We start from the raw sequence: 20,199 nt of genomic DNA, 5'->3' as shown, positions 1-20,199 counted from the left end.
ATCAATCTCCTCTTCAAGAGATCACACGGACATTAGAATCCTGACACTTTCCAACCACCTTTATTAAGAAATCCAGCCCCCGAGAGCCATAAAATATTTTAGTTTCAATTCACAGACAAACATTTGCACCATCACAGATTTTATAAGGCACGATGTCTTCACTTCAGTAGATTAGACCCTGTATCATGGACAACTCCAATGAATAATTGCTTATGTGTAAATTATTCACACTGTTACACTACAGTCCATGAGATTACAACAGAAAAAGCTATTGCTGAGTTTTCTGTTGTATATCTCTCTCATATATCTCTTTATTTTACAGTTATCTGTGGAGGTACTCTGTAGGGAAATAAGTTGTATTCCCTGTTAATATTGTACTTATTACAAGCGCATGTCACAAGACAGGAAACAGTAACTTCTGTAAGTTTCTTACTGGGTCCCATCCAGTTTTCAAAGAAGTTAAGAAATATTTGATTGTCATAAACTGAGGGAAAGGAGATGACAAGAGAGCAGCTAAAGCTTGTACTACTCTGTGTCACTCTGCAACAGAGTTCTATGGAAGAACAAAAATATTGAGATATATTGAACAAAAGATGCAATAGAATATAATTTTATAAAACATATGGGGTCACTCTAAAATGAGTGCAGATAAAACCATATTTAAATATTTATAAAAATATATATTAAAAACATATAAAATCATACATTTTCAAGAGAAAGAAATATAATAAACTAGTCCTGTTCAAGACTGCTGAAAAGGGTTCTTTGGAATGTCACAGGCAAAGCTATTAAAGAAAATGAAGAAAAAAACCAACTGCAAGTTAGGTAGGGTAGCAGAGAGCCTTGACTGCAGGAGTCATAGAAATGAGGTGAAATTCAAACAATACAAAGAGCTATGTTGCTATCTGTTAGAAGTTTCTTAGCTTAATACAACAGAAAAAGCAGACATGACAGCTTAGGACTCCCATCAGTAAATCATAGACCAGAAATAAACTTTTCAAGGCTTTGATGAAACTGAAGAAGATACAGGAGGTGGCTTCCAACAAATGCAAGGGCCAGCTATCTGATCCAAGAGTCCAGAAATTACATTTTACTTCACATAGCAAGTTGCTATTAAAGATCAAATGCTTTCCCAAAGCAAATAAGAGGCTCTGGGCTGGGAGGCCTTCTCCTCTGTATTAAAATGTCTGTAATTGTTACAGTCAAAGAACATAAAAAGGTCATTTCTGGGCACACACAGAACACTCTGACTTGCTCACTAGTCCCACCTGTAGAAACCCTGTGATGAAGTGGTAATGCAGATTGCTGGATCCTCACATTGACTAACAAAAGAGCACCCCATACCTTTTCAGTTATGGTATTGCAAATATATCATTACTATCCCTTACAGAATTTAGACCTCAAGTTTTCAAATTCATATAAAATTACTAAAACAATGAATTTTCACATATGGAGTTCTTGAAGAAATCCCATTTTACCCCTCAATGGCATGGACCTAACCAACTGCTCCAAATTTTGCTGCCAGACATATGTCATAACCATCCCAGGGCTATTTTAGACTTCTGGGTACAATGACCCTGAGAAAAAGTTAAGTCAAATGAGTGGTCTGGTTTTTCCAGTCAAGCTGGATGGTTCTACTTGTGCCCCTAAATATTTTGCTAAGTCAGGCTTCAATGAAGATCAGGATTGCAAAGACATAACAGCTGCAGAGGGTCATATCAAGCCACCAAACTAACATCATATCTCTGAGAATGGTCCACACAGGATAACTTGTACCAGACCAGCATAAGCATGTGTGACACCGCCCACATCCATTCCCTACTGAAGGCCTAAGACATTTCTAAAACATACAGGAGTAATTTTTTACTTATTAATCCTCTCAAAAAAGCTCTTTTACTTGTTTTTGTACTGTTGCTGGGAACTCATGCTATGTGCACCATGGAACACTACCTCCTTTTTTATATAGGGCTGAGAAGCACAGCACAGCCTGACACATTCTGTAATTTGCAGTCATTATGTTTTTCATAGAGACCACCACGTAACAGATACAGATTATTCAGAAAACTGTCGTTAAAAATAAAGCAAAGACATTTTCAAGTCCTCTAGGTAGATATAGTTGTATTTTCAAAGGTGGTGTGAATCAACATACCCTGAATCCACAGTAGGTCTGAGATGACAGCTCTGATTGTCCTAAAGGCAATTTTACAATCAGCATGGTGTACTTACCATGCAGAGAGATCTGTTCTGAGAGATGGGGAATTGCCTTGTGTACTCCAGAGGACAAGAGGAGGTCTTGGGAAAAGAGTGCCCACAAAAGTTAGCAGAAAGATGAGAAAGAAGGTGAGAAGTAATTTTGCAAGTCATGAGAACTATGGAGAGTTTATAGAAGCATGCACTGCACACCCATTTCAGCATCAATTTTTATGAAAATAGGTACTGAATACAAACAAAATGCTGAGAAAATGCCATTTCCCCGTAAAAGTCTGAAGTGCTGGCTTATCCTTAATGTTATCAAAGTTTTTTGTGTTTCAATTCCCCTTGCAGCTTCTAGCAGAGACACACATACATTTGCAGATACAGTTTGTCCCATAAAAGTTTAAATGAAATGCCTTTGTATTAACTGGCTTTCTAATATTTCACTTCATTGAAAAAACACTCCAAAAATATACTATGCCATTAAAAATGAAAATTAAAGGAAAAGTCATTCTCTAATCTTGCATTTTAATTTCAATGATGATGTATGCAGAGATATTTTTTTAATTATTCAGTCACTTATACCACATTCAAAATATGATTGCCTCAAAACACTTACTAGGAGTAAGCTAAGAAATATATATTTGGAAGTCTACAAAGGCAAGCTAAATGCAAGGCTAGGCACAGTTCCCATCTTTTTGGAGAGTGGGATCTTCATCTGTGCCTTGAAACTACCCTTCCAGCCAAGGGAGTTTGCTCCCACTTGGTCACATTGAGACAACCTCTGTGGTGTTGCAGGAATCCTCATCCAAAAGCAGAAACTGTCTCCTCAGTGTTCTCTGGGGAGGCAAAAGCCACAGCATGAAAGGCATTAGGCCATCTCAGAGCTTGGGACACTGAAATTACAAACTTTTCCTATATCAGATCATGAAAGAGTTTACCCTACTTCTGCATATAATAAAATAAAATAATTTTGTTGTTATTGATCATGTTACCACATTGGGAAAATGAAGAAGCCTTACCTATGATTACAGCAAATAAGAACTATTCCTGCATTTCTCATGTGTACCGGTTACTTTGAATTTTCTTTGTTACATGAGACACTTGCCAAAAAGTGCAGTATTTACACAGGTTTAGGCACAGGTTTGCACAGTCTTTACACACGTTAAAGTAACTAGATTATACTATGAACACAGTAATTTCACTGGTACCCATGACAAATTATTCCATTGTCATGGAAGACCAGTGAAGAGGCTGTGACTGTACAAATAGGGTAAATACACTCTAATTTGAAAAAATTTATAAGCATGTTTTATTACTAAACACTGATTCTGAGAAAGAAGCAGCTGCAAGAGTGCCCATCTTATTTAAGATGGCTTGGTTTAATGATTTTCTGTGTTGCCCCTGACAGGTAGACTTGCAGTTGTTCCTACCTGAGATTATTACTTCTCACTGAAATGTGTACAGTATGAAGCAGCACAGCAGTCTTCATGAATTTATATGTACAGCAGAACATACACGACCCACTGTCATATACTGTACCCTTCAGTTGCTGCCAGCAATAACAGGAAAGCATTTCATCCATGTGCTGCCTCATATGACTAGGTTCTCCACAAAAAGAAACATAATGACAACAGAATCAGCAACAGCCTACTCATCTACTTTGCTTAGTTTCTTTTGACAGATTTGGGATCAGAAGCAAACCAAATAAGAAACCATATTTATTTAAAGATTGATTGCTAAATTCTTCACCTTAGTGCTCCACTTAATCGTTTTCTTCAAAAGGGAATGAACTTCCATTTCAGTATGTGCTCACTGAACACATCTGCAAGTATTAAACACACAGTGGAGCTGAATCTGTAACTACATACAAGATGTTATGGCTGATGGTGAGATGAGTAAATAATCACTCATTTTATTTTTTCACCCTGAATATTGATCTAACAGTGCAACCTCTACCTAAGGTGTGAAATACATCATCACAAAAAGTTAAAAAAAACCCCCATGTCGATTACCAAGCAAGGAGGAAGAGCAGCAAGCACTGCAATTCCATTTGGGAGACACTGGGCCTTTTTAGATCTGATCTAGTCGCTCAATGCCACCTACCTTTATAATAGTATCACACCACCCTTAGAATAGTGTCAGAGCTGAGGTGCTTATGCACTTGGTAAGGTGCCCTAGTACAAGAGTGGCTAAGTCTCAGCAAGAGCTGTAAGGTCTGAATCCTATGCTTCCAACCTCAGAAAGGAAATTCACTGGGCTGTAGTTAGGTGTAGTCACCTGCTGAAGCATGTATCCATCCTGACAGTGTGCATTCTGCAGCTGATGTTGCAGCTATCATTAGCACTCAAGCTTTAGTAACCTAAAGTTGGTTTAAAACTGCTGTGGGTATCTCTATGGAAACATGCCTTTGGACCTCCGCACTGCAGCATGAAGTTATCAGTACCAGAGAGGGAAAAATTTTTCAGCTGGATCCTCCCAGCTAATAGAAGATATTAATGTATTAGAAATAAAGCCTTTTGAAGAAGCTGTAAATCAGGTGAATATTTTTATCAGATTATAACCAGAATCTCAAACTGACTATAGTAAGTTCTAATTTATGAATAAATGAAACATTTTCCCCAGAATTTTGTGGTTGAAATATTTCTCTTGTTGAAGCAAAATTTTCAAATAAACAGAAAATCCAATTCCTACTAACTTCCCATTAGCATACAAGTCAGTTGCCGAGTGAATTTTTAAGAAGGCAAGCAGGAACATTTGAAAGGAGATTAGAGAAGATGTACAGAAGGCTCTTCCCTGTTTTACGCTTAATTCTGTGACAAGCAGCATGAAGGTACTTTTTTCTGTCACACATTTATGCTATGATTTTTGCCTGTCCATGGCATGCATATTGATCATAAAACAGAAGATATACCTGTATTGTAAGATACTAACCACTTCAGTCAATACTTGGAATACACAAAGAACAACCCTTCTTCAGAATGAGGAAGAATGATTGAAGATACTTAGCAGCTAGTAGAAGCAGGCTGTGAACTGTGACCAAATAGAACAAAGAAATTCACACATTTAAATGTATCCTGCTTTGATCCCATTTTCAGTAATGGCAATACCTCTGCAACCATTCGAAAGGACAAGGAGAAGGGCAATAAAATAAATAAAAATTATTTTGGGAATAAAGTCAACCAAAACTGGAGGAAAGACGCCAGCAGACAGCTGACCCAACCTGCAGATAAGAATGCAGCAAGTATATGTACAAACATACAAAAAATCTCCGATTGTTCAAAGAAGGCAAACTATCCTCTTCCTATGTTATCACTTCCTCAGTGATCCTGTGCTGAAAGAACAGGTGAAAACCAAAAATCCTGTGACAGGGAGAGTGGCAGATCAATGAAAGAAAGCACTGTTGACATCTCCAAGTGATGCAAATCTTGTAACTGCACCAATGCCTGGCCACTACCCCCCTCACCTACCAAGAAATGTTGAACAGTTATCAGGGGGAGTTAGAAAAAAGCCAATTGGAGCAGCAGCACAGCTCAACTACAGCTAAAATAGTTAAAGGCTGTGTAGGAGGTATAATGCCAGTTGTTTTGATCCCTGTTAGCCTCTTAGCCACAAGAGAATGTATTGCAGCCCAGTCATTTATTCCTGTTGAATTAAAAATAAAATGTGGGGAAATTTTCCAAAAATCTGAATAGCCTTTTGCCCACTGCCTATCTAAAAAAAGCCAGATCATCATCTCACTGATGTCAGTGTTATCTTTCCAGATGCATGATTTGCATTCTAACATATGGAGTGGCAACTTCTGAATTTGTACTACTGGACTATATGTATACATTTCACATTTCTACACTGGGGCTGGAAGTGCAAAATGGCACCAAGTTTTAATGTTGCATCATTAAACATTGTTTTGTACAGTAAACACTGTATTTTAAGCTCATTCATTATATTTTGAAATAAAATGCTTCTCTTTCTTCAGTGGTAGGAAATGATACATTCAGATGATTAAAGGTCATCCTTTGATGGGCAATCATGTGCATCGGCCATGCAGGAAAACACTATTCTCTGACAAGAATTCACATGTGAGCTACAGAAATACAGCACCTTTTTCAGTATAAAACTGTCTACAGGTCTGTGGATATTTGCAACTGAAAAATAACAATAAAGTGAACATGAAAGGAGGCCTTAAAGGACTTACTTCCAGCACAGCAGATTTTTCAAATCTAAGGTGAGCTCATAGATAACTTATAGCTCCAAAGGGGCAAAAAATGCTTCACCTAAAAATAGCCTCTTGTATAAATGCAGTGGAACCCATGAAAAAAGATTCCCTTCTTTGAAGACAGTTTATTACTGAACTCTTTGAACTGTATAGATAGTCCCTAAGCCACTAAAATGGCAGAGGGCCAAGAGAGATCTGTATGTGCATGAGCTGTTCTTGTTAATGTGTATCTGCAACCAGACACCCATTCTGGTTGACTGTAATACTCATCAGTCCCATTAGTTTTTCTGGTCTCAATAATTTTATATTTCACTTTCATAAACCTGAAAGAAAAAGTCTGACATCTCTACCACCAGGATGCACAGAATATAACTTAAAATCATGACATTTAAAATATATTGTCTTTAAGACTTACACAACTCTTGTCTTGAGTGTGAGCCTTAAATAAATCTATCAAACACATAGTTTTTAACCCAGTAATGGTGTGAGAAAAAAAACCCCAGTTCCGTTGCTCAGTCCAATCTCACCTAAAGGACTAGAGTAGTAAAAGCTCTGTCACACAGAACCAAAAAAAAATCCCAGAATGTATCAAAGAAACCGTTGCTCCAAACAAAATTATACTATTTATACAGTTACATTTGAAAGAAAACAAAAACAAAACCCCATGAAGTTTACATGATTCCCATGCACCAGACTCACAGAGCTAACACATTTTGTGAATTCTGTCCTAATTGGGATGGCAATACACAAGTCCCTGATGACATTTAACAAAGTTATCACAGAAGTTATACTAAAACCAGTTACATCAGTAGTATCACCGTTTTGGAACAATTATGATTCTTAGTGTTAACTTGTTCTGCTTTGGTGTTATTTTGTTGTTGTAATTTTGGTTTTGGGGAGAATATCTTTGACTCTTTTTGTCAAAACTTCTCTCAGAAAGCAGGCGGTTAGTGATCTTCAGTTTGTCTAGACTAATATTAGGTACTTCTTCCTTGCTTTCTAATGTTTGACTATAAGATGCAGGAGTCCTCTGATACTGTGATGGGCTCATTAATAAAACAGAGACAAGCACAGACTAACAAGTGGCTTTAAGCAGTAGTGGATAAAGTTTTGTACACAGAACATCATCTAGGCAATTTCTGTTGCAGCAACATTGAGTGGTAAAGATACATTTTTGTTGTGCAGCTCTAAGATTTGGACAGAAATCTCTAGATTCAGACATCACATCTCCTCAAGACTCAAAGTGTCAAAGAATCCAGTGCCACCAAGAAAAGACTTTTATTTCCCTCCAAAACACCTCTCTACCTACATGTCCCTTAAGCCCCATTCCCTTTGGTATGTCTCTGCCCTGAACTCCTCCAGCCCATAACACAGGACCCATCCACAACCACCCCAACTTGGCTAGATTGATCATTTTTTTACTACTTGAACAATGATATCTCACCTGCTTAGTCCATCTCAGATCTTCACTTCATCCATCTCTTCTCTAACCACCCACCACACCATCATAGTACTCCAGCTGACCTTTTTGACAAAAGTAGCCAAAGATTTCCCAGGTTTCCACCAGCACCCTGTGGCTGCCATCCAGAGCTCCAAGGGGAAGGAGAGCTGTCCAGCAGCTGCAGATCAGTACACCACAACCATGAGAATGCAAGAAATCTTAACTTTTTTGTCTTGCTATCCTAGTCTACACACTACAATTTGGGGTAAAATGCAACAGCCCGAAACAAGGCCATGGCAAAGGTGTTTGACACAGCAGTTACTGACTTCTTCCATGAGCCACAACACTGCTTAGAACATTAACACAGACCTAAACATTTAACACATGTGAATGGATTTATTCTGGAATGTAATATAACCAACCTTTCTGAAATCTTGTGATTTTTCACAATATAATTAGACAGCTGTTTAAGAAAGATTTGTCTATATGACAAGGAGGAAGTAATGATTCATCAGGCAGGACTCTTTGGAATGCATGGATTTCAGGGAAGCAATCTTAAAAGCGAGAGAAAGAAAAAGCCACAACAGCCAACAGTCCAGTGAGAAGAGTACTCATGTCGGAGGACCTTTTTACACACTTGCAAAACAGAGACTTGAGCTTGGGTGTCTATCCAGAAACACCTGAGTCATCACATTAACACCTATTCTGGGGTCTCAGAAGAAATTTTATTAACTTTGGAAAAGAATACACACAAAAAGCTAAACCTAATTTTCTCTCTCCTTTTCTAAAAGAGGTTTCTTGGTTTTTGGGCTAGCAAAATGGTTTGATAAATTGCATTTTATAATGGACATGATAACTGCAGGGGAACAATGATCATTGACAACATTCAAGTCCACAGTGCCATCAGACAACCTTCTAAATCTGCAGCAGAGGAGGAGGAAAGCCTCTCTTGCTGTTTTTGTAGCAAAATGGCTAACCTAAGAGAAAAGGGAAAATTGAGTGCTGGAATTAGCTAACACCAGAGACCTCATGTTAATTCCACATTCAATTACACTGATTTTTTTTTTTACAGCACTGAAAGGTATACCACCTGTAACTATATCACTATTTGATGAAAACATGCATATAACAAGACAGGAATCAGACCTCGCTCTTCCAAATAAAAACAAATGAATTGTAATTAAATCTGACAGGCTGCAGCTCTATATGAAAACTGACTGTGAACAGTTTCTCCTAGGCTTACAAACAGATGTTGAATAGCTTGATTTTTACTACCTATATTGCTTTAAAACTCCCTTCTGTCCATTTCATCAGTGGATGTTACTGACCCTACTGATGCAGAGTCTCTCAACTATCCATTGTTCCTTTGGAATTCTTATTTAAATGTCGTTTAATAATATCTATACACACATTCACACCTGGCTGTATTGTCTGTGAATTCTATGTACTGGAATCCAGGTGGCCCAGATCTCTGCAATTCCTGCTCCATTTTTCCATGCTATGAAACCAACTGCATTGGTCCAGTTTTCCCATCCTTTTGGACCAAAAGCTGCCTCCTCAGATGCAATCTGAATCCAGGATAAAAGGTCAATTAATTGTAAATCTACATCAAAATTAGACATGCATTTTCAAAGTGAATAACTCATGTTATTAAGAGTTTAATATTGAGACAGTTTCTGAAGTAGCACCATTTAGATGCAGGGTTTCTCAGCATAAATCTGCACTCTACCCTTTCTACATCCAAGATATGAAATATTTGGCATTGGATAGCCAAGTCAGAGATTTACAGGGTAGAGATATACAAGGATTTTTTAAAACTATTCTCCAGAGTACCTTGCTATTCAAAGAGTCAGAGGTAATATAAAGGAACAGCATGTCTCTAATGCATTTTGTTCTTTTACAGCTGACAACAAGGGTGAGAAAGACATTTATGAATAATTGGATGCTGAAGGATAGCGCTGTGGTTAAAACAAATGGCTGAATTGAAAGGGAAAAATAAAGTTCACTGGCAAATGGACTAATGGTCCTCTCAAGTGAAGAAAGTTACCTGGAGTAGACACTGCCACCAAAAAGCTGTACAGAACATCACCTTAAATCAGAATTAACATTGTATCTTTGCACAGAACTTCTTCCTCACATAGAGGGAAAGGTGACTCAAGCTTCATAAGCCAAAAGCACTGGTGTTTTGGGGGAGCTATGGAAGCTCCTGACAATGAGCTCATTCTACATTATGGTCTGTGAGATTGTCCCAGAGAAGATGCCCTCAAACAAGCAAGACCACAGCCATGTGTTGTGTTGCTGCCCTGCAGCAAGGTGACTGCTGGTGACTTTCTGGGCTAGAAATGCACCTACTGATCTGTGCCAGAGGGAGACAGTACTGCACAAGAGATCATCAGGTGGCAGTTAGCTGTAAGCTCATGCCCTCAACCACTTCAAACACACAGGCTGCTCTTCACTATGCTCTGTACTTTGGTCTTTACATGAGTAAATGTGATTGTTGATTTCTTAAGCTATAATCCTGGGTTTGACAAGACTCACCAAAAAAAGGTAAATGCTGCTGCATCATAAAACATTTCACATGTTATTTTCTAGCAGCCATACAGGTACATCCAGTGTTCACTAAAGGCACTTTTAGAAAAGTTACATGGACAATAGAGAAAATGTTGAAAGATTCACACCAAGCTCCTCTGAAGATAAAACCTCAGTCTCATTCTGTGCATATCAAACAGTAAAAGGGGAAAACAGATGCTGCTAATGGTCAGTTTAACATCACTTGGTATTTTGGGCACTGAAAGACAAAGTCTTAAAACAAATTTTTACTGAAGGACTTAGAGGGGTCCTGGACCTGTTGAATTCTAATGATGAAACTATTGAGGCTCATTGTTCTCTTACAAGCCTTCAGCAATTCTCTTTTCTTATACATGTGTGTGCACATGCACATGTGCTCATTTTATATTAAGTGATATAAATGCATATCATCCAGAGCAATTGTGGAAGTCCAGAATGTTGTGTGACTCAATGTGAAGTCATTAATCAGGCTTCTTTTTGCCAGGTGGTTTAATATTTTCTGAAGAAATGGTTTTATCTGTTTTGTAACAGTTCTTCTGTCTAGCATTGCTTAAGAGCACAACAACAGTGCTTGCCAAAGTTCACCTGCATCATTTGAAGAAGGAATGGAAAGGTCATATACAGAGCAGCAACTGTATTAATTTACTGTATTAATTTAAGATACCTGGGCTTAGTCACAGAATAACACCTCTATACTAGTAATTTTCTTTAGGGTAAGAGCTATTCAGGCCAGCACGTCTCAGAGAACAGCTAGCCTAAAATAACAATCCTGCACTGTAATATATTTCAACAGTTTTTGGCCTGCTCAATTTTTTTATGCCAATTCTGCAGTCCTCAGCTATGTTCAAGAAGTGCCTTATGTCTCAGGTGTCCTACTGAGTTGTGAAATGAACCTTCATCACACTAAGTTACAGAGCTGGGAGGTTTATTTTCTAGGTTTACACTACATCTGGTGTGTTCCACATGCCACAGAACTTACTATTAACCAGTTAAACCATAGTACACCTCAAACAAAACCAGTAGTGCAAGAAGTACCCTGACTTTTCTTATACATGGTACTGCTTGAAAGACAACTGTATTTCAAATCAAGGCAATCCAAAAAAACCTAGGTCCTTGACATTTTGAAGAGGATATGTCCCAACACTTCCACCTTGGAACTTAACACAGCCAGCACTAGTAAGAGATACTGTCCCACTGTATTTTTGCTTATTTCTGAGCTTTTCTTGCTACAGAAAAGCCTGAAAATGGTGAAATTCTACTGCTATTGTGACTGATCAAGATAGGCTCATAAACAAGTTTTTCTTTTCTACAAAGAAGACAGCATAAGAAGAACCAAATCATTACACCTGCTGTTCTTGTAATTTTAAGAAGAAAAATATTATAAAGTAATCAATGGAAGTCTGCAAGTTTTTTGCAGGGTTTTTTCCATCTAGCTAATATGTTAGCAACATGAGCTTTGAAACTTGTTTGTTGCTGTAAAGTTTTGTTAATGCTGAAGTCTCAAGATGTCAAGAAAATCAGAACTTTTCACAACTTCTGCTTAAGACTTGGCCATAATTAAAAGATGTAAACATATATAAGGGATTTACATTTTCAAATCTCCAAGGAAGTGTCTAAAAGACTGTTTACTTCTTGCTAAACAGCTGGTACTTCAGAACAGCTGCACTTCAGAACCAGCAGTAACTGAGCAATGGGTCAAGCAGCCATTATAGAGTCAGCATCTTCTCAGCTCATTGTTATGCTTCTGTGATGGATGCTAAATGCCTTGTATCTTTATAGAAAGCTGATGGAACATTTGAGATATTAATACTCTTTCTCTTCATGATACTGTTTTGCTTTGTTAAGGAGGGTACAAGGGGAAGGAATGGCTGGGTTTTTTCAATTGAGTGCTTCTGCCCAAGTAGTTCAAGAACAGAGTGTATGGCTGAGCACCAGAAACTGTGGGTCCTATCCCAAATCAACCTGTAACAAGTCCACCTGAGATCTTTGTCAGGCAACCTGTACATAATTGTTTACAAGGCTTTCAAGATCAAAAGAAACACACCTACCCACCAAAACTGCTGACTGGTTACTCACAAACAGTACCAGTGGGATGGGACCAACACATCTCAATGCTCTGAACAATTCATAACTTTTCATTAAGGAAAGAAGAAGAAAAGAAAAAAACAAAAAATTATCCTTTGTAACACTGACCTCACACCAAATGAATACAGATCAAATACTTTGAAAGTAAGGTTTAGATAAGCCATATATTTTAAGTGATATTGGATCATTTTTTCTTTGGTTGGCTTTTATTTTTTATTTGAATTGAATAGGGTTGAAATTACTACAGGTTGATTTATTTTAAGGCTCGTTTCATACTATAGTGTGGAAGAGTTTTAAAACATTGTATAAAAGCAGGATCAAATGTAAAGTGCAATACTTGATTGTAAAAACAACTAAAGTGCAGTTTAGAACACAAAATGAAGACACACCAAGCAATATGGTGTCTTTTGAAACCAAGACACATGGTTTGAGTGTTTTGAGCAGTTACAGAACAGAGATATATATATATTTTACTATATAATAGTGCTAACAGCCAGTATATTGCTTTTGTCCTCTAATTCACTTAGATGAGATTTTGTGGTGGTTTAACCCCAGAGGGCAACTAAGCCCCAGGCAGCTGTTCATTCACTCAATCACCCAGAGGATGGGGAAGGAATCTGAGGAGTGAAACTGAAATAACTCATGAATTTGACACTTTAATAGGTAAAGTAAAAGGTGCACACATGAGCAAAGCAAAACAAGAAATTAAGTCACCACTTCCCAAGGGTAGACAGGAGTAAAGCCATCCCCAGGAGAGCAGCGCCCATCATGTGCACTGGTTACTTGGGAGGACAAACACCGTCACTCCAAGTGTCCCCCGTGCCTTCCTCCTTCTTTCCCCAAATGTGATGCCATATAGTATGGAATATCCAATATTGCTAATACATGCAACCAAGCACTACAGCAGCAAAAACCAAGCGGTACCAACACTCTTTCCATGACAAAATAAATTATATTATTCTTCACTTTTGAGCTTTTATGGAAAAAAATATTGTTATCATGTACTACTGCAGAAACATGTTTCCACACTTTTCCACTTCTTATAATCGGTCAAGTACAGTATACTATTTTGCCTTTATGATAGTTCTGTAATAACCCAATCCTGTTGTAGTCAATACTTCAGTATGATGTACAAAATCAGGCCAGGAGACTGGCAGTAAGAATGACAGCTCTAACTCAACTAAAAAAAAAAAATTTACAGATCCTAATTCTTTTAAGAATGAAAATATTTCTACTAAAAAATTGAAATAATTGTTACATAACTTCAAAAACCCCAGACACCTAACAAACTCATAATTTGTAAAAAGAAGTGAAGCTATCAAAAATAATCACAATTCTGAACCACAGAATCATTTAGATTGGAAAAGACTGAATATGGCACTTAGTGCCATGAGCTAGTTGACAAGGTGATGTTAAGTCATAGGTTGGGCTTGATGATCTCAAAAGTCTTTTCCAACCTAGTTAATTCTGTGATTCTGTGAAAAGACATCCAAATTCAAATCCAATCTTTGACCAATCACCACTGTATCACCACAGCACAGAGTGCCACATGCAGTCATTTCTTGAACAATTCCAGGGATGATGACTTTATCACTTTCCTGCCAGTCACTCCCAATGCTTCACAATCCTTTGTGTGAAGAAATTGTCCTTGATGTACCACCTGAACCTTCCCTGGAGCAGTTTGAGGCTGTTTCCTCTCATTCTGTCTCTTGTTGCCTGGAAGAAGAAACCAACCCCCACCTGGCTGCACACTCCTTTCAGTTGCAGAGAGTGGGAAGGTCCCCCCTGAGCTTTCTTTTCTTCAGGCTTCTCTCTCACCCCCAGCTCCCTCAGCTGTTCTTCACAGAACTTGTGCTCCAGACCTTTCCACAGCTCTGTTTCCCTTCTCTGGACTCACTCCAGCACCTCAATGCCTTGTAGTGAAGAGCCCAGAACTGGACACAGGATTTGAGGTGTGGCTTCACCTTTTCTGTGTACAGGAGGTCAATCCCTGCCCTGCTCCTGCTGGCCACAGCATTGCTGATCCAGGCCAGGATGCCATTGGCCTTCTTGGCCACCTGGGCACAGCCTGGCTCATGTTCAGCTGCTGCCACCAGCACCCCCAGGGCCTTTCCAGCCACTCTGCCCCAGCCTGCGGAGCTGCCTGGGGTTGTTGTGACCCAAGGGCAGGACCCAGCACTGGGCCTTGTTGAACCCATAACATTACAATACCAATCAGAAAGTTCAAAACCATCTGAAATGCATGCAGTTTAAATAACTAGAAAGTTGGGAAATATATTTGTTTGTAACAGCACATAATGTAATAATATATAGTGAACAATTATTGAGAACCAAGTTATGACTCTAAAGAACTTTTTTTCCCAATTCTTCCTATTTTCTTTTCAATTCTCATCTTAATTGTAAAAGTGTTTTGATTTTGCTCTCCTCTTAACAGGAGAAAAAAGAAATCATATTTAAAAAAATCATATTTTGTCTTAAGTATTGCACTCTGACTAGTAAAAAAAAAATCTATAAATCCAAGAAATAAAAGAATTGTTTTACTCCAGTAATGCTTGAATTTTGTCCCAGTTGTTGATGATGCAGGCTCCTGATCTGAATGAGTAAAACAGTAAATGTGACTGCAGACAATTCTACAATTTTCCCAGCATTTGAACTAACAAACTGACAACGGGCCATGGGGGTTTTGGGTTTTTTTCTGTGATTTCTCCCACTTATGTTTTCCTTAAGTTTTCCTACTGCTTCTGAATTTTTAAATAATTAAGGAACATTTTATAACTTTGGAATTTCTTACTGATATTCTAACCAAATACTAGGATTGCTTTGTGACATGATATCCTGCTTTCTTAGTACAAAAGAAAAGTAACCTAAGATGCAGCTAAGATCATGATAGTGGTTTTGTTTTATGGTTTTTTTTTTTTTTGGTTTTGTTTTGGGGTTGTTTTTTTTGTGTGTGTGTTTTTGGTTTTTTTTTTTAATTTATAAACTTTGGAAGGAGGCAACAAAACAAATTTTAATTTCTAAAAGGCTTTCAGGGAAGTTACTCTGATATTAAAAACAACAAAAAACAACCCAACAAACCAAACAAACCTCATGGAAAAAAAAATCCAGCGCAATGATCTCCTTGCAAGTGCTAAACTTAAGCGAAGACGTTGACAGGCAGGTTGCAGCAGTGCCTGCCTTAGCCACTGAGAGGGGGACCAAGTCTTCCAGGTACCCTACACACACAGCCCCCGCCCGCTCCTCCAGGAGCATCTCCACAGCTCTACAGCAGCAAGGTGCATCAGCGTACGTGTGCAGATCATAGTGGTTCGGTTCTCAGCCGAACACCCACGCCTAGAAGCAACAGTTCATTTTAAGAGATACGGCGGGAAGAAAAAGGGATGAGGTAAATAGAGCTAGCACCAAGTACTCTCTGCCATCAGCCACAAAGCTCAAAACAAGCCTTTCCCCGCTTGCTGGGTGTGCGTGGCCGATCCTAGCGCAGGGCGCCCCGGAGCCGCACCAAGGCTGTGCTTCGAGGCGGAGAAAGGCGGAGAGAGCCCGAGGGGCCCGGCGGCTGCTGCTCCCCCCGGCGAGCTCCAGGCGAGGCGGCCCCCCCGCAGCAGTGCCAGCCCGGCCCGGCCCGGCCGCCGCAGCTGCGGTGAGTCAGTGGGCACCAGGGCACCGCTCCTGCCAGCTGCATCCCGCCCGCCGAGCATCCTCCGGCGGGGGAGGCGCTGGCTCCGCGCACCGTCCTCCCTCTGCCGCGGCCGGCGGGGACCCGCACCGGGACCGCCGGAGATCACTCCGGAGCGGCGACCTTACCTTGGCGCTGGAGCTGCTGGTCTGGGTCTCCGCCTCGACGCTGCAGCAGTGGGGCGTCCTGGACCGGGCGGAGGCGCCGCCGGACTCCCTGCGCTCCTTGCGGCGGGGGCCGGCGGAGGGCGGCGGCTGCCGGCTCTGGTAGGCGAGGACGGAGGGGATGGAGTCGGCCGCGTCTGTCTTAACGAAGAGGCCGTGCAGGGTGGTGGTGCCCTGCGAGATCGTGGTAGTCTGGTGGGGGGAGTTGGACTCCTCCGAGTCCCGGCAGTATATCACACCGCTATGCGAGACGTGAATGCTGGGTGCGCAGCCCATCCCTTCCCTTCGCAGCCACCCCGCCCCGCTGCACCGCCGCTCCGCTCCGCTCCCACCTGCCGCCCGCCCGGGCTGCGGGGCCGCCGCCCCTGCGCCGCGCACCCCGCGCCTCCAGCACCGGCGCCTCCCCCCGCCGCTGGCGCTGCCCCGGCCACTCCCGCCCCTGCGGCGCCTCCCCGCCACCCCGCCCGCTCCCCGCGCTGCCTCCGGGGTCCCCAGACCTGCTAAGCCCCTTCCCCTCTTCGGCAGCCTCTTACGGAGCGCCGGCGACCACCGAGCTGTTTTCACCTGGGGTGGGGGGAAGCGGAGGAGGATGAGAAGAAGGATGTGAAGGGTGAGGAGAAGAATGAGAAGAAGGGTGAGAAGAATGATTATCGCTGGTGCAGGCCCCTCATGACCTAGGCAGAGAGTCTGTTTTCAAGCCTCCCGTAGGGACATTACTCACATACACATACACACATACTCCCCAGCACTCCAGTTGTGCTAAATACTTTAAAAAAAAAGTTACAAATACTTATTTTGACAGTGAAAATGCACCCTACTCTTGGGTGAGCAAATCTCAGTTGTTTGGGGGTACTCAAGGGAGCAGTTTAGAGCCACATAGCATCCACTGCAAGTTAGGGAAAAAAGATTAGAATTGTTTCACAATTCTTAATGCTGCTTTTCAATTAAGCCAATATTCAGTGACACAAGTTGCCATTTTACCCTTGGTGTCTGATAGCTGCCAATCCCTATTTCCAGTCCCTGGTGAGATAATCAAGAAAAATGTTTAATGCTACAGAGATTTACACACCTTCTTAGTTTTCCACAGTGAATAGTTTCACTGACCACAGTGAAACTATGTAGGAGGTGTAAAGCTAAACATGGAGGTTTTAAGTCTTTGCAAGATTTTAGTTTAAATCCCTCTGTTTTAAATGGCACAAAATAAATTCTTCAAGAATTGGTAATGTCATCCAAGCAGTATGCTTCCTGCCTAATAAAGCATTTATCTGAAAACCAGCCATCAAGGAACACTTGTGTATATACCTTTTCTTCCTCTTGGAATATTACCTGATGTTTGACCACTCTTTCTCCACTTAGTTTTAGTGAATAATGTAAAAATACTAGAAACATGAAGCATGGCTGGTGCAAGAATTGGGATGTTGTACAACAAAATGGTCTGAATATGTTATTTTTGGTTCTTAATGCTTTTGAAGCACTAAGATTTCAGTTTACTTTTAAGTGATGATTTCACAGCTAAAATGCCTCAGTTTAGAGAGACTTTGAGCCTTAGCCTCTGCCTGTCTTGATGCAGTGCATGGATCATTGCAATTATGGCAACATAGACAGGCACTAGTCCATCAAGAAACCGGACTGAGGTCATCAATTTGTTTGACAAAGTATTTTCAGTTTTCCAGTTACCACAGTGAGTCCATGTTGGCCCTGGTAACCACAATTTTTTAGGTAACTGTCTTCCCCACCAGTTGTCACTGTTCACAAGCCAAGTTGTAGTTTACATCCTGCACATGCTACATATTTGCATGTTTGCCCCCTGCCACAATGCTCTGCTGGTGGCTATCTTTGAGGACAACCTTGAAGATAGGCTCAGTATAAGTAAATGAAGGAGACTGTGCTTCATCACTCAACCATGCAGCCTTTTTTGCTGCTTAGACTGCAGTTCTGCATGAGACCTCACTGCCTCCCAGAGCATAATGCACTTAGTTGCAGATGAATGTGTCCTAAAACCTCACTTAATAACAGGAGCAGCCAGTTTTATGCATTAATCGCAATACTTTCAAGTCTCTCTTCCTTTCTATTAATGTTTGGGAAACTTAAGCCGGGGATTTGAGCTGACTGCCCTACAGTACAACTGAGATTTGGAAGAGAGCCAGGAGCTCAGGAATGCCACTCAGAACACATACACTTATAGGGTACATCCAAAACCTATTGTTTTTGGGTAAGCGATGTTACCCAAAAGACTTCTAAGATTTGTTGACTATCTAGTTTGAGATGTTTTTCGTGAGACTTTACCCAGGTATCAATGGCATTTAGATTTTTAATAAAGGATGGGAACATAACCATATTTTGACTTTGCAGACTGAGCTTGGTGAAAATATTATGTCATACCCTAAACTGTGTTGCTAGCTATTCACAGTCCCTTCTTCTGAATTGATATAAATTATCAGATAAGTTATTTTGTTAGTCAGTTGGTCAGGTTTCCTTAACATCCCAGTATTTCAGTTTCTGCTTTGCTCCCATTGAATTCAGTGACAACTTTGCTATTGGTTTCAGGGAGCATTGCAGGAGTCTGCCCATTCTCACACAGATTTCCCTTGCTTAGGTATACATTTGAGTTGATGCCAGAAAATAAGCTGCAAGAATAGAAGTGACAATTCTGGACAAGCATTGCGAATGCAGCCCTCAAGCAGCAACCCCCACGCTGTTTACTTTAGGGTTATGGTGAAAGAGCACAACTAAAGAGGATAAGCCTGTCTGTGCAACGTGCCAGAATGCTTGAGAGGAGTGAAGGCTGCTGCAGGATGGGGAGCTATATGGACTGCTGAAAAGCAACAGGAAACTGTGAAGAGTAACAATGCTTTACCTGACAGCAGAATCAAAAAGTCCTAGAACCAAAGGATGGTTGAGTTTGAAAGGGTCATCTGGTCAAATCCCCCACACGCCCAAGAAGGGTGTGTGGCTAGTTGCTTGGGATGGGTGTATCTGGATGTACTTTTTAGTATCTCCAAGTATGAAGATGACAGCTCCGGACTACCTATTCATTCCAGTGCTCAGTCACCCTTACATCATCAGTTCCCTGATGATGTTCAGAGAGAATCTCCCATTTTACAGCTTCTTTCATGCCCATTGCCTCTGGACCTGTCACTGTGCACCACTGAAAGAGTCTATCCACCTTGCACCCTTCTTCAGTTTTACATTGATGAGATATGCCCTGAGTCTGCTTTTCTCCAGGCTCAAGAGTCTCAACTCTCATCCTCTCCTCAGAAGCACAGTGCTCAGAAGGAGCTTAGAGACACAAGTATGTAGAACAAGTAAGTGATGATCAGTGTGAGCAGAAGCTGCAGCAGAGCTGAGTGGCTGCAGAGGGGAAGTATGTCTGTCACGGAAGTACGAACTGAAGGAAAGTTAAGACTCCTTTTCCTACCATCAGTGCTCTTTCTGCATCTTGCCTGTGAGAAGACAACCATGGATTTACTGAACAAGGAGAAAGAGGGAATATTTAGAGGGTGCACACTTATAGCGCACTTGTAGCACACCTCTTACAGCACACTCCAGTCATGCTCCTGAAGTCTTCTTGCTGCAGTATGCCCGGACTGATGAGCACTTAAGCAGAAGGCTTTACTGTGAGCAGCGTGCACCAACCAAGGACGTCCAGAAGAAACAGCTATATTGAAGCAGAATCTGCCTGCAGAAATGCATATTTAGTATGGCCCCAGAATGAAGTCAGTGCATCCAGGCACTGAAAAATATTCACATGTATCAGTTTTTCCACTACTAAAGAACTTTTGCTGGCTTTAACGGCAACAATATATATCCTAACAAATTTTATGCTCACAGGAAACCAGTTTTTTACACATGACTA

General features: G+C 40.6%; 1 protein-coding gene across 1 annotated transcript in view; it reads right to left on the bottom strand.

Annotated features, from left to right (window-relative positions):
* Nucleotides 1-16,619, bottom strand: part of PDE8B (phosphodiesterase 8B) — a 68,777-nt gene extending 52,158 nt beyond the window's left edge. The window contains exon 1 of the mRNA XM_059491871.1: nt 16,308-16,619. Within this exon, the coding sequence (XP_059347854.1) occupies nt 16,308-16,619 (312 nt within the window). The remainder of the gene's footprint in view (nt 1-16,307) is intronic.
* Between the last annotated feature and the right edge of the window lie 3,580 nt (nt 16,620-20,199).

The sequence above is a fragment of the Ammospiza nelsoni genome, chromosome Z (genome assembly GCF_027579445.1).
Source record: "Ammospiza nelsoni isolate bAmmNel1 chromosome Z, bAmmNel1.pri, whole genome shotgun sequence".
Lineage (NCBI taxonomy): Eukaryota > Metazoa > Chordata > Aves > Passeriformes > Passerellidae > Ammospiza > Ammospiza nelsoni.
This window is presented reverse-complemented; position numbering and strand designations above follow the sequence as displayed.